Consider the following 14436-nt stretch of genomic DNA (forward strand, 5'->3'; position numbering starts at 1 on the left):
ACGGTGGGACCTTAGAATGTAAGCCCAAAGATCCTTGAAGACCCGAGGAAGTGTGAGGTGTTGCACTTTTGGAGGTTGACTAAGGGAAAAGTATACAGTTAATGGCAAGACCCGTAACAGCATTGATGCGCAGTGGGAGTCCAGGTTCATAGCTCACTGAAGCTGGTTACACATGTAGATAGGGCGGTAAAGATGGCATACGGTTTGCTCACTGTCATTGCTCGGGGCATTGAATATGAGTAGGAAGTCGCTGGCTAGCGAGGCTGGAGGGGGATCCACCGCCGGGGATGTGCACACATTCTCGGTGTCTGAGCACGACGTGAGGAGGGCTCTGACGCGTGTGAACACGAGGAAAGATGGAGGCCCAGATGGTATATCTGGGCGAGTATTAAAGTCTTGTGCCACTCAGCTTGCTCCAGTGCTCACTACAATATTCAACCTCTCCTTGGCCAAGTCCGTGGTCCCTGCACGCTTCAAAAGATCCATCATCTTACCAGTGCCAAAGAATGCCTCTCCAGCTTGTTTGAATGACTATCGACCGGTGGCCCTCACCTCGGTTGTCATGAAATGCTTCGAGAGGCTGATCAAGAACCACACCTGTGCCCTCTTCCTTCGCAATATGGACCTGCTGCAGTTCACATACCGTCCGAACAGATCCACGGATGATGGGGTCTCCCAGGTTCTGCACACTGCTCTCTCTCATCTTGACAGCCAGAAGGGGGGCTATGTGAGGATGCTGTTCATTGATTTTAGTTCAGCTTTCAACGCAATAGTCCCCACCAGACTGGCTGAGAAGCTGCTGAAACTGGGGCTTAACGCTCCCCTGTGTGCCTGGGCCCTGGACTTTCTCACCGCCAGGCCCCAAGTGGTCAAGATGGGGAGACATACATCTAACCCCCTCACCCTGAACACAGGATCCCCCCAGGGTTGCGTCCTTAGCCCCCTACTGTACTCCCTGTACACACATGACTGTGTGGCCAGGTTCAGCTCCAACTCCATCATCAAGTTTGCCGATGACACTGTGGTGGTGGGCCTGATCTCCGATAACGATGAGAAGACCTACCGGGAGGAGGTGGCTGATCTGGCACTCTGGTGTCAGGACAGCAGCCTCCTCTTGAATGTCACAAAAACTAAGGAGCTGATTGTAGACTTCAGAAGGGCTCAACGTTCGAGGACATACACGCCACTGGAGATAAATGGGATTACTGTGGATAGGGTGAGTAGCTTTAAATACCTGGGAGTCCACATCACAGAGGATCTGACATGGACAACACACATTGCCGTACTGGTGAGTAAGGCAAGGCAGCGCCTTTACCACCTCAGACAGTTGAGGAAATTCAGAGTCTCTCTGAGGATCCTTCAGTGCTTCTACTCTGGGGCTGTAGAGAGCATCTTGTCCGGCAACATCTCAATCTGGTTTGGGAACAGCTCTGCCCAGGACAGGAAGGCTCTGCGGAGAGTAGTGCGTTCGACTGAACGCACCATGGGAACTACACTCGCCCCCCTGCAGGACCTATACATCAGGAGGTGCAGATCCAGAGCCAGCAACATTATGGGGGAGCCCTACCACCCCAGCAACGGACTGTTCCACCTGCTACGGTCAGGCAAACGCCTCCGCTGTCACGCTGTGAAAACAAAGAGGATGAGACGGAGTTTCTTCCCACAGGCCATCAGGACTGTTAACTCTCATATCACCAGGGACTAATTTAATTTACTGTATTAATTTATTTTTTGTGTTAAAGATTTTTTTTTTCTATTGTGTTTTGTAGTTTAGCACAATCCGCAGGCGCTGCCACTTTCATTTCACTGCACATCTTGTATATGTATGTGACAAATAAACTTGACTTGATGCAGCTCTATAAGACTTTGGTTAGATAGCATTTGGAGCATTACATGCAGTTCTGGTCACACCATTACAGGAATGTTGTGGAGGCTTTGGAGAGGGAGCAATGTTTGCATGTGGATGGAGAACTATTATCTTGCTGCAGTTTGCTAATTCAATGATGATATTCAGCAATAAATCAGCCCCTTTTTCCGTTATTTCCAGTGTCTTGAAGTCCATGGAATTTATACCATCAGAAGGATCTGCGGCCCAGGTAGGTTCTTTTCTGATACTTTTCTGTACTTGATTTCCCAGTTCAATGTGAGGAATTTCAGAAGACCGTGTTTGTCAATGGCATTCATCTCAGTAAAGGTGGAGGCTGGGCTGAGAACGTCTGCACACAGAGAAAAGCAGACATTTCAGTCCTGGATATAAACCTTTAAAGGTATCAATGAAGTCTTTCACTGTGAAATTTTAACAAGCTGGAGTTCTTTACTTTACTAATGTGCACATCCGTGCCCAGTCAATCTCAATGTGCAGTGAAAGAAATCATCTCAAAATTCAGCCCTGGTTAATCATGCCAAGTACTCTTGGCAATATTAGAACTCAATGTGAAGAATTTCAGACCACTGCAGGTGACAGTTTTCATTAAAGTATATCTATGTACAATATAACAGGTTGATTTGCAAATATCTTATTTCAGTTAAAAAAAAGACACAAAATGCTGGAGTAATTCAGCAGGTTAGTCAGCATCGCTGGAGAACATGGATAGGTGACTTTTCGGGTCGGGACCATTCTTCAGTCTGATTGTGGTGGGGGGGAGACAAAGCCTGGCAAGTGATAGGTGGATACAGGTGAAGGGGTGTTTTGATAGGCAGATGATGAGATCACCAGACTAAAAGCGTGAGATGGGAATAGAAGTGTTGTGAATTGTGAAGCCAGAGGAAGGAATGCAGGTGAAAATGGGTGCAAATCCAGGTGAGGCACAGGGAAGAGAGGGGAGGGGGAAACGTAAGGGGAGTAAAGAAGGTTGATGTTTGTTTGTAGGTTAGTTACTTAAAATTGGAGAATTCATTGTTCATACCATTGGGTTGTAAGCTACCTAGGCGCAATATGAGGTACTGTTTCTCCAGTTTGTATGTGACCTTACTCTGGCAATGCAGGACGCCCAGGACAGAATGGTCAGTATGGTAATGGGAAGGAAAGTTAAAATAATTAGCTACTGGGAGATTCAGCAGCCCTTTGTTATGTAAACCAGCATCTGAAGTTCCAAGGTAGACACAAAATGCTGGAGTAACCCAGCGGGTCGGGCAGTATCTCGGGAGAGAAGGAATGGGTGATGTTTTGGGTCGAGACCCTTGTAGTTCCAATGTAGTTTTAGTCTCCATTTTATTTCAGTAACCTATTTCTTTATTGAAATCTAATTTTGCCTGCAAATTTCTGACTATTGTCTGCATCTGTTATTTTAAGTATTCAGTTAATACTATTGGGAATCATTTGTTAACATGTATTATGCTGTAATTCTGTACGATGCAAAAGGCTAGGAAATATGTAATAAATTGGTTTGTTTTTGTACAGTGTGAAAGTTGAATCATTTTCATGTCAGCATTTAATATAAATTTGCAGACATATGGGTATATGGTCATCAATTCATGATACAATTATTTGAAAATATAACCAATGTGACATTATTGTGGCTCCACATGTCCAAAAGATTTATCATGACTTACATGCAGTTTGTTTAGTACATCGTTGAAGTATAATAACGTGCTTACATAGAAACATAGAAAATAGGTGCCGGAGGAGGCCATTCGGCCCATCGAGCCATGATCAATTCATTGTGATCATGGCGGATCGTCCCTAATCAATAACCCGTGCTTGCCTTCTCCCCATATCCCTTGATTCCACTAGCCCCTAGAGCTCTATCTAACTCTCTCTTAAATCCATCCAGTGATTTGGCTTCCACTGTCCTCTGTGGCAGAGAATTCCACAAATTCACAACTCTCTGGGTGAAAAAGTTTTTTCTCACCTCAGTTTTAAATGGCCTCTCCTTTATTCTAAGACTGTGGCGCATGATTCTGGACTCGCCCACCATTGGGAACATTTTACCTGCATCTAGCTTGTCCAGTCCTTTTATAATTTTATATGTTTCTATAAGATCCCCTCTCATCCTTCTAAACTCCAGTGAATACAAACCTAGTCTTTTCAATCTTTCCTCATATGTCAGTCCCGCCATCCCAGGGATCAATCTCGTGAACCTACGCTGCACTGCCTCAATTACAAGAATGTCCTTCCTCAAATTAGGAGACCAAAACTGTACACAACACTCCAGATGTGGTCTTACCAGGGCACTATACTACTGCAGAAGAACCTCTTTACTCCTATACTGAAATCCTCTTGTTATGAAGGCCAACATTCCATTAGCTTTCTTCACTGCCTGCTGTACCTGCACGCCAACATTCAGTGACTGGTGTACAAGGACACCCAGGTCTCACTGCACCTCCCCCTTACATAACCTAACTCCATTGAGAAAATAATCTGCTTCCTTGTTTTTGCCGCCAAAGTGGATAACCTCACATTTATCTATATTATACTGCATCTGCCACGCATCTGCCCACTCACTCAACCTGTCCAGGTCACCCTGCAACCTCCTAACATCCTCTTCACAGTTTACCCAGCTTTGTGTCATCCGCAAACTTGCTAGTGTTGCTTCTAATTCCCTCTTCCAAATCATTAACATATATGGTAAACAGTTGCGGCCCCAACACCGAGCCTTGCGGCACTCCACTCGCCACTGCCTGCCATTCTGAAAAGGACCCGTTTACTCCTACTCTTTGCTTCCTGTCTGCCAACCAATTTTCTATCCATGTCAGCACCCTACCCCCAACACCATGTGCTCTAATTTTAGTCACCAATCCCCCGTGTGGGATCTTATCAAAGGCTTACTGTAAAGTCTAGATACACTATATCCATTGGCTCCCCTACATCCATTTTACTTGTCACGTCCTCAAAAAATTCCAGAACATTAGTCAAGCATGATTTCCCCTTCATAAATCCATGCTGACTTGGACTTATCCTTTTACTGCTATTCAAATGTACCGTTATTACCTCTTTAATAATTGACTCCAGCATCTTTCCCACCACCGAAGTCAGGCTAACTGGTCTATAATTCCTCGTTTTCTCTCTCTCGCTCCTTTTTTGAAAAGTGGGATAACATTAGCTATCCTCCAATCCACAGGAACTGATCCTGAATCCTTACGGATTTAATTTTTATGGATTTAATTTTTTTTAAATATAATGAAAATGATGGGAGGGAATTTAAATACCATACAAGTAATAATTATCATTTTAAAATGTTATTGATAATCTAATTGCTCATGTAACTTTATTTTACAAGGCACATTTTTACCTATGGTTTTCCTGAATGCAAGAAGAAGAATGTTAAAAAAAAAAACTTTTTATCAGCTGTAGAGTCATCTAGGCATACAACACGGAAACAGGCCCTTTGGCCCAAATTGCCCACTCTGACCAACATGTCCACCTAAACTTACCAGATGCAAAGGAATGGGAGACGTTTCTGGTCGAGACCGTTCTTCAGTCTGAAGACGGGCCTCGACCCGAAACGTCACCCATTGCTTCTCTCCAGAGATGCTGCCTGTCCCGCTGAATTACTCCAGCATTTTGTGTCTACCTTCGATTTAAACCAGCATCTGCAGTTCTTTCTTAAACCTACCTGATCTCCCGGTTGCTAAACACTTTAACTCCCCCTCCCATTCCTTTCTGACCTGGACCTCCTCCATTGTCAGAGTGAGTCCCAGCACAAATTGGAGGAACAGCATATTTTGCTTGGGTAGCTTACACCCTAGCGGTATGAATATTGACTTCTCTAACTTCAAATAACCCTTGATTTCCCTCTCTCTCCATCCCTCCCCCTTCCCAGTTCTCCGACCAGTCTGACTGTCCCCCTGATTACATTTTATCTGTTTGTTTTGTTGTCACCTTCTCCTAGCTAACAATGGTCTATTCTACATTTTCCTTGAACATCTCTTTTGATCTCTTACACTTCCTTATCTCTGTGACTCCTTCTCCCCCAATGCTCAGTCTGAAGAAGGGTCTCGTCTGGAAATGTCACCCATTCCTTCTATACAGAGATGCTGCCTGTCCCACTGAATTACTCCAACATTTTGTATCTATCTCCCATCTACACTTGTCCCACCTGTCCATATTTGACCCATATACTCCCTAAACATTTCCTATCCATGTACCTGTCCAAATGTCTTTTGAATGTTGTTATGGTGCCTGTCTCAACTACCCCCTCTAGCAGCTTGTTCCATATCCATATCATTCCACCAAACTCTGTGTGAAAAGGCCCCTCATGTTCCTCGTAAATCTTTCCCCTCTCTCCTTAAACTATATCCTCTGGTTCTTGATTGCCCTGCTCTGGGCAAATGAGCGCCTGGCAATTGTTTTAATGGTATCAGTCAGTTAGCCAAATTGTTCAGGCTTCTGCAGAAGTTTTTGGGAAAAATATTTTTGTGGACAAACTAATTTTTTTAATATGAATAAAATATGATAGAGAGTCGTCGTTCGTCCTTTGAACTATTTTCTGAAAGAACCTAAAGTACTAATTGGCAGCAGAACAATTAAATATTTATTGTTGTAGCTGCAGTTATTTCGCATTAACACAATAACACAACAAATAGACAATAATAACTAATACAATAAATTAATAATCAGTAATATTCGGTAATCTGACCATTATAGTGCAGAACTGAAGTCCATAGTACAAGGAATAAAAAGTCCATAGTAGTTCATAATTCCAGGGGTAGCGTTGAGGTTAATGTTGTGCGTGTTCAAGAGCCTGATGGTTGCCAGGATCATGATTCTCAGGCTTCTGTACTTCTCTCCTGATGGTAGTCGTGAGATAAGAGGGTGGTGTGGTCTTCGATGACATTAGTTGCCTTTTTGAGGCTGTGTCTCCTGTAGATTACTGTGGTTGTGGAGAGGCCAATATCCTTGATGGACCGAGCAATGTCTACAAATTTTCTAGCCTCCTCCATTCCTGTGCGTTCGAGTTACTGAGCCAGGCCTTAATGCAACCAGTCAATTGGCTCTCTACACCATAACATTGATGATAAATCTATCTTGTTTTAATTAACTATATTAGAGTTTCTTCCATCAACAGACTTAAAAATGAGCTACTTAAGGTGATGTTAAGGTAAACAAGGGCTCACCGTGGCCAGCAGGCAGTGATGCCGCTTAACAGCACCAGAGATCCAGGTTATATCCTGGCTTCGGAATTGAACTGGGTCTCTGGTTCGATCCTGACCTCTGCCGGTATCTGTGTGGAGTTTGCATGTTCTCCCTGTGGTTTCCAGGGCTTTCCTCCGGGAGCTCTGGTTTCCGTCCATGTCCCAAGGCTTGTGAGTTAATTGGCCTGCGTAAAATTGTCCCCAATGTGCAGGGAGTGGATGAGAAAGTGGGATAACATAGAACTGGTGTGAATGGGTGATCGGCGGTCGCCATGGGCTGAAGGGTCTGCTTTCATGCTGTATCTTTAGAAATTAAAAATGAACAGACTGAAGTAGTTCTAGCAGGCTGATCAGGCTGGTGATAGGATGGTTCAGTTGCCTGATATCAGCAGGGAAGAAACTGTCCCTGAATCTGAAGGTATGCGTTGTTGTCACACTTCTGTACCACTTGTCTGATGGGAGAGCGGTGATCAATAGTCGGCTCAGTGAGCCGAAGGGCCTGTTTCCATGCTGTATCTCTAAACTAAACTAAACTCAAAAGTAAAAGAGCATGAGATACAAAGGAAACTGGAAAATTAGATCCAAAATTGGCTGAGTGGTTGAAGCAAAGGGCAATGTTTGACGAGTGTCTTTGTGAAGGGAAGGCAATTACCTGTAGTGTTCAACCCGTACTGTTTGTTATGTACAGTAATAGTTTAGACTTAAAGGTAGGGGGTTTGATAAAGTAGTTTACAGATGATGACCACAATTGGCCAAGTTGGAACAAAGTGAAGATCAGCCTTCACCTTGAGGTGGACACAGATAGTTTAGTCAAATGATAACTGGCAAATGCCAGGGACAAATGAAGTGATGTATTGGGGTGATGCATCAAAGGTTGCAGATGAGATGTTGATAATTGTGGAGCAAACGAGCGACTTTGGAGTGTATGCCGGTAAAATCTTAACGGTAACAGCAAATTGGTTAAAAAATTTAGGCTCGATTATTATTGTCACATGTATTGAGGTACAGGTAAAACTTTTGTTGCGTGCTATTCATTCAGGGGAAAGACTATACATGATTACACTCAAGCTGTCTACAGTGTACAGATATAGGATAAAGGGAATAATGTTTAGCGCAAGATAAAATCCAGTAAAGTGTGATTAAGGGTAATTCGAGGGTCTTCAATGAGGTAGATGACAGGTCAGGACCGCTCTCTAGTTGGTAAGAGGATAGTTCAGTTGTTTGGTAACAACTGGGAAGAAACTTCCTGAATGTGGAGGTGTGCATTTTCAAATTCCGTACCTCTTGAGAGGGGAGAAGAGAGAGTAACCGGGGGGGGGGGGGGTTTGACACTCATCTTTGATTAAGCTGGTGGCCTTGCCGAGGCAGCTTGTAGATGGAAAAGATATGTAGGATGCTCCCTTTTACAGGTAGTTCTGCTATAATGCGTGTTCTCACAAGGTGAATTTGATATAACGTGAATGCTGAATAGTGGAAGACTATTTCTATCGTGCTGGCCTAATTGGTTATAAGATGATTTTGAATGGGAAATACCGAACATCTTGAAGGTTACTTTGGAAATTGAGAAGTTAAAAAACAGCTGTCCTGGAAAAAAAAAGTCTCAGAAAAGATCTGTTTCCATTTGACTTTCCCACAGTAATCAGACACCATTTCCTCTTAAGACCACAGGCTGTCAGTTTCAATGTGGGAGGTCATTGAACTAGACAAGCAATCGCTTCTATTGACAAAAAAAGCACAAAGTCCTGGAGTAACTCAATGGGTCAGGCGGCATCTCAGGAGAACATGGATAGGTGACGTTTCACAGAGTGCTGGAGTAACTCAGTGGGTCAGGCAGCATCTCTGGAGAACGTGCATAGGTGACGTTTCACATAGTGCTGGTATTCACTGGAGTTTAGAATGATGAGAGCGGATCTTATAGAAACATATAAAATTATAAAAGGACTGGACACTACATGCAGGAAAAATGTTCCCAATGGTGGGCAAGTCCAGAACCAGGGGCTACAGTCTTAGAATAAAGGGGAGGCCATTTAAAACTGAGGTGAGAAAAAACTTTTTCACCCAGAGAGTTGTGAATTTGTGGAATTCTCTGCCACAGAGGGCAGTGGAAGCCAAATCACTGGATGGATTTAAGAGAGAGTTAGATAGAGCTCTAGGGGCTAGTGGAATCAAGGAACATGGGGAGAAGACAGGCACGGGGTATTGATTGGGGATGATCAGCCATGATCACAATGAATGGCGGTGCTCGCTCGAAGGGCCGAATGGCCTCCTCCTGCACCTATTTTCTATGTTTCTAGAACATAGAAACATAGAAAATAGGTGCAGGAGTAGGCCATTCGGCCCTTCAAGCCTGCACCGCCATTCAATATGATCGTGGCTGATCATCCAACTCAGTATCCCATACCTGCCTTCTCTCCATACCCCCTGATCCCTTTAGCCACAAGGGCCACATCTAACTCCCTCTTAAATATAGCCAATGAACTGGCCTCAACATGGATAGGTGACGTTTCACAGAGTGCTGGAGCAACTCAGTGGGTCAGGCAGCATCTCTGGAGAACATGGATAGGTGATGTTTCACAGAGTGCTGGAGTAACTCAACGGGTCAGGCAGCATTTCTGGAGAACGTGGATAGATGATACTTTGGGTCGGGACCCTTCATCAGACTGATTGTGGGTGAGTAGGGGGGTGGGTGGTGGGGAGATGGGGTGAAGAAGTGGGCCGAAGGGCCTGTTTCTGCGTTGGTCTGTAAACTAAACTAAAGTTCGTTGAGTCTACGTTTGGTCTTACCGATGTACAGGAGGCCACATCGGCAACACTGGGTGCAGTAGATAAAGTTAAAGGGGGTGCAGGTAAACCTCTGCCTCACCTGGGGTGCCTGGATGGAGATGAGGAGGAGGTACATGTGCTACACCTACTGTCGCCTGGTCCGTATCGCGTCTCTTCAATCTTTAATCTTCACAACTCTTCAATCCTTTTGCCTCTCATCTTCTGTTTTAATCTCTGGCCTTGTCCAACCATCTGCCTATGAATAATGCTCCTGGTCTGTGTTCACCTCTAACCTGCCAGGCTTGGTCCTGCCCCTCATCTCTCCCAACTTTCTTCCCTCCTACAATCAGTCTGAAGAAGGGTCCCGACCCGAAACGTCACTTATCCATATTGTCCAGGGATGCTGCCTGACCCACCGAGTTACTCCAGCACTCTCTAAAATGGCGGTGCTGCCCTAGCTGCTGCGGCTTACCTGCAGTCCGTTTGTCTTTTGTGTTTTTTGTCTTGATTGTAGTGCGTAGATGTGATGTAGTGTTTTTTGTGATTGTGTACTATGTGTTGGGGGGGGGGGGAAACTGTAAAATTGTCTCTTCCGAACGGAGACGCAACCTTTTTTCTGGGTGGTGTCTCCGTTCCCGCTGCGGCCTACCATCGGCCAAACACCTGGAGCTGGCGGCCTCCACCTGGGACCACCTGGTCTCTGGTTCGCAGAGCCCGCAGACTGGACTTACCATCTGCGGAGCTGGCTGCCTTTGGAGGCTGTGGTGGCGCTGCGGGAGCGGCTGCGACTCGCCTTCGGAGGCTCTGGGGGCTTTGGCCGCGGGCCGCGTGAATATCGGAAGCTCGCAGACCCCTGGGTGGGGGCCGACATCGGGAGCTCCGGCAGCGGCAGTGTCTTCGCCCGCCCCGGATCACGGGGCTTGGGTCGGCCCGTCGCGGACCTTTCACCATCCGGCGCGGCCTGAAATAGGCCACGGGATTTTCTCTGCCCGGCGGGGGCTTCAATGTCGGGAGCCACGACCGACCCGACGTGCAGCGGCGGCGTCTTCACCCGCCCCGGATCGCGGGGCTTGGGTCGGCCGGCCACGGACCTTTCACCGTCCGGCGCGGCCTGGAACATAGAAACATAGAAACATAGAAAATAGGTGCAGGAGTAGGCCATTCAGCCCTTCGAGCCTGCACCGCCATTCAATATGATCATGGCTGATCATCCAGCTCAGTAACCTGTACCTGCCTTCTCTCCATACCCCCTGATCCCTTTAGCCACAAGGGCCACATCTAACTCCCTCTTAAATATAGCTAATGAACTGGCCTCAACTACCATCTGTGGCAGAGAATTCCACAGACTCACCACTCTCTGTGTGAAGAAATGTTTTCTCATCTCGGTCCTAAAAGACTTCCCCCTTATCCTTAAGCTGTGACCCCTGGTTCTGGACTTCCCCAACATCGGGAACAATCTTCCCGCATCTAGCCTCTCCAACCCCTTAAGAATTTTATATGTTTCAATAAGATCCCCCCTCAGTCTTCTAAATTCCAGCGAGTATAAGCCTAGTCTATCCAGTCTTTCTTCATATGAAAGTCCTGCCATCCCAGGGATCAATCTGGTGAACCTTCTCTGTACTCCCTCTAAGGCTAGAATGTCTTTCCTCAGATTAGGAGACCAAAACTGTACACAATACTCCAGGTGCGGTCTCACCAAGGCCCTGTACAACTGCAGCAGAACCTCCCTGCTCCTATACTCAAATCCTCTTGCTATGAATGCTAACATACCATTCGCAACGTGGTAACTTCAACAGCCTGACCGCGGGAGAAGACGGCAGGGGAAGAGAAAAGACATTCTGGCCTTCCATCACAGTGAGGAGGGGACTGGAGGAGACTCGCTGTGATGGATGTTTCTTTTTTTTTGTTTTGTGTTGGTTTGTGATTGTGTGTGAAATTGCTTATTTCTATTGCTCTTAGTGCTGGACTGGGGGTGAACTTTCATTTCACTGCACATCTTGTATGTGTATGTGACAAATAAACTTGACTTGACACCTATCCATATTGTGCAGGGATGCTGCCTGACCCACTGAGTTACCCCAGCACTCTCTGTCCTTTATACTCTGTAATACTCTGAAACAACATAACATACAGCCTTTAAAGCTTTTAGGCTGCAGCTTCAACAATAAATCGATAGCTATTAAAAAGACTTTGTTTTGAAAATCCTTGCAGCAAAAACATTGTTATTGCGAGTTTGAAACTCTCTAGCCATTGTATGGCAATTTATATGGCAATTTTCTATAACACGATGTTTAGTTTTGTTTAGAGATACAGGGTGGAAATAGGCCCTTCTGCTCTCTTAGTCCACGCCAACCAACAATCACCCGTACACTAGTTCTATCCCACACACTGGGGACAATTTACAGCTCATTAACCTACAAACCTGCCCATCTTTGGGATGTGGGATGAAGCCGGAGCACCTGGAGAAAACCCACGCGGTCACAGAGAGAACATACAACTCCGTACAGACAACACTCGTAGTCAGGATGGAACCAGGGTCTCTGGTGCTATAAGGCAGCAACTCTACCACTGCAAAACTATTTCTTTGGAACACAATTATCATGTTATAGCAGAATTACCTGTATAAGCAGAGGCACCAACTATAAGAGCAGGAGTTGTTGCTAGAACTATATATATTGCATAACAGGTATATATACTGTATAATGTAAATACTGTAAGTGGCCCTGTTCACAAGTTGAGCCACAGAGGTAATGTATAAGGACGTTGCCAATGCTGGGAAAGTGTGAGGAGAAGTCTGATAGACTTGGTCATATTCTTCAGAGCAGTGAAGTATGAATGGAGACGCAATTGGGTTGTGTAAAAGTACGAGGGTATTTAATCCCGTGAAGACCATAAAACATAGGAGCAGAATTAGGCCATTCAGCCCATCGAGTCTACTCTGCATTCAATCATGTTTTTCCCTCTCAACCCCATTCTCCTGCCTTCTCACTGTAACTGACATCTTTACTAATCAAAAACTTATCAGTCTCTGCTTTAAAAATATCCAATGTCGGTCTCCAGAGCTGTCTGAGACAATGAATTCCACAGATTCACCTCCCTCTGGCTAAAGAAATTCCTCCTCGTCTCCATTCTAAAAGTACTTCATTTTATTCTGAGGCTGTGCCCTCTGGTCCTAGACTCTCCCACATCTGCTCCATGTCCCCTCGATCTAGTTAGTCCTTTCATTATCTGGTAGGTTTAAATGAGAATCTCCTCACATCCATCTATACTCCAGCGAGTACAGGCCCAGAGCCTTCAAATGCTCATCATATGTTAACCCAATCATCCCCAGGATCATTCTCATCAACCTCCTCTGGAGCCTCTCCAAAGCCAGCACATCCTTCCTCAGTTATGGGGCCCAAACTACTCACAATACTCCAAATGGCACCTTACCAGTCAGTGCCTTATGAAGCCTCAGCATGACGTCCTTACTTGGCTACATGAATGCTAACATTGCATTTGCCTTCCTTACTACCGACTCAACCTGCAAATAACCTTTTGGGAATCCTGCACCAATACTCCTAAGCCCTTTTGCACCTCCGATTTCTGAATCCTATCCCTGTTTAGAAATTAGTCTGCGCCTTTATTCCTTCTACCTAAATGCATGACCCTACACTTTTCTCCGCTGTATTCCACCTGCCACTTCTTTGCCCACTCTCCCAACCTGTCCAAAGTCCTTCTGCAGAGTCCCTGCTTCCTCAACATTACCTGCCCCTCCACCTATCTTCATATTATCTACAAGCGTGGCCTCAAAGCCTGCACTTCCATCATCCAGATCATGAACATACATACAGTGCATTCAGAAAGCATTCAGACCCCTTCACCTATTCCACATTTTGTTACATTACAGCCTTATTTTAAAATGGATTAAATTATTTTTTTAATCATCAATCTAAACACAATACCCCATAATAAAAAAGCGAAAACAGGTGTTTAGAAATTTTTGCAAAGTAATTAAAAAGAAATAACTGACATATCACATTTACATACTTATTCAGACCCTTTGCCATGACACTCAAAATTGAGCTTAGGTTCATCCTGTTTCCATTGATTACCATTGAGATGTTTCTACAACTTGATTGGACTCCACCAGTGGTAAATTAATTTGACTGGACATGATTTGGAAAGGCACACACCTGTCTATATAAGGTCCCACAGTTGACAGTGCATGTCAGAGCAAAGACCAAGCCATGAAGACGAAGGAATTGTCTGTAGACCTCCGAGACAGGATTGTGTCGAGACACAGATCTCGGAAAGGGTATAAAACAATTTCTGCAACATTGCAGGTCCCGAACAGCACAGTGGTCTCCGTCATTCTTAAATGGAAGAACTTTGGAACCACCAGGACTCTTCACAGAACTGGCCGCCCGGCCAAACTGAGCAATCGGGGGAGAAGGGCCTTGGTCAGGGAGGTGACCAAGATCCCGATGGTCACTCTGACAGAGCTCCAGAATTCCTCAGTGAAGATGGGAGAACCTTCCAGAAGGACAACTATATCTGCACACTCCACCAACCAGGCCTTTATTGTAGAGTGGCCAGACGGAAGCCACTCCTCAGTAA

At 45.2% G+C, this 14436-nt stretch overlaps 1 protein-coding gene across 4 annotated transcripts in view; it reads left to right on the plus strand.

Annotated features, from left to right (window-relative positions):
* cux1b (cut-like homeobox 1b) overlaps positions 1 to 14436 on the plus strand; it is a 477189-nt gene that overhangs the window by 241925 nt on the left and 220828 nt on the right. For all 4 annotated transcript variants that reach the window (XM_078422720.1, XM_078422717.1, XM_078422719.1 and 1 more), the window contains exon 13: positions 2048 to 2096. In XM_078422720.1, coding sequence (XP_078278846.1) covers positions 2048 to 2096 — 49 coding nt within the window. The remainder of the gene's footprint in view (positions 1 to 2047; positions 2097 to 14436) is intronic.

The sequence above is a fragment of the Rhinoraja longicauda genome, chromosome 26, assembly GCF_053455715.1.
Source record: "Rhinoraja longicauda isolate Sanriku21f chromosome 26, sRhiLon1.1, whole genome shotgun sequence".
Lineage (NCBI taxonomy): Eukaryota > Metazoa > Chordata > Chondrichthyes > Rajiformes > Arhynchobatidae > Rhinoraja > Rhinoraja longicauda.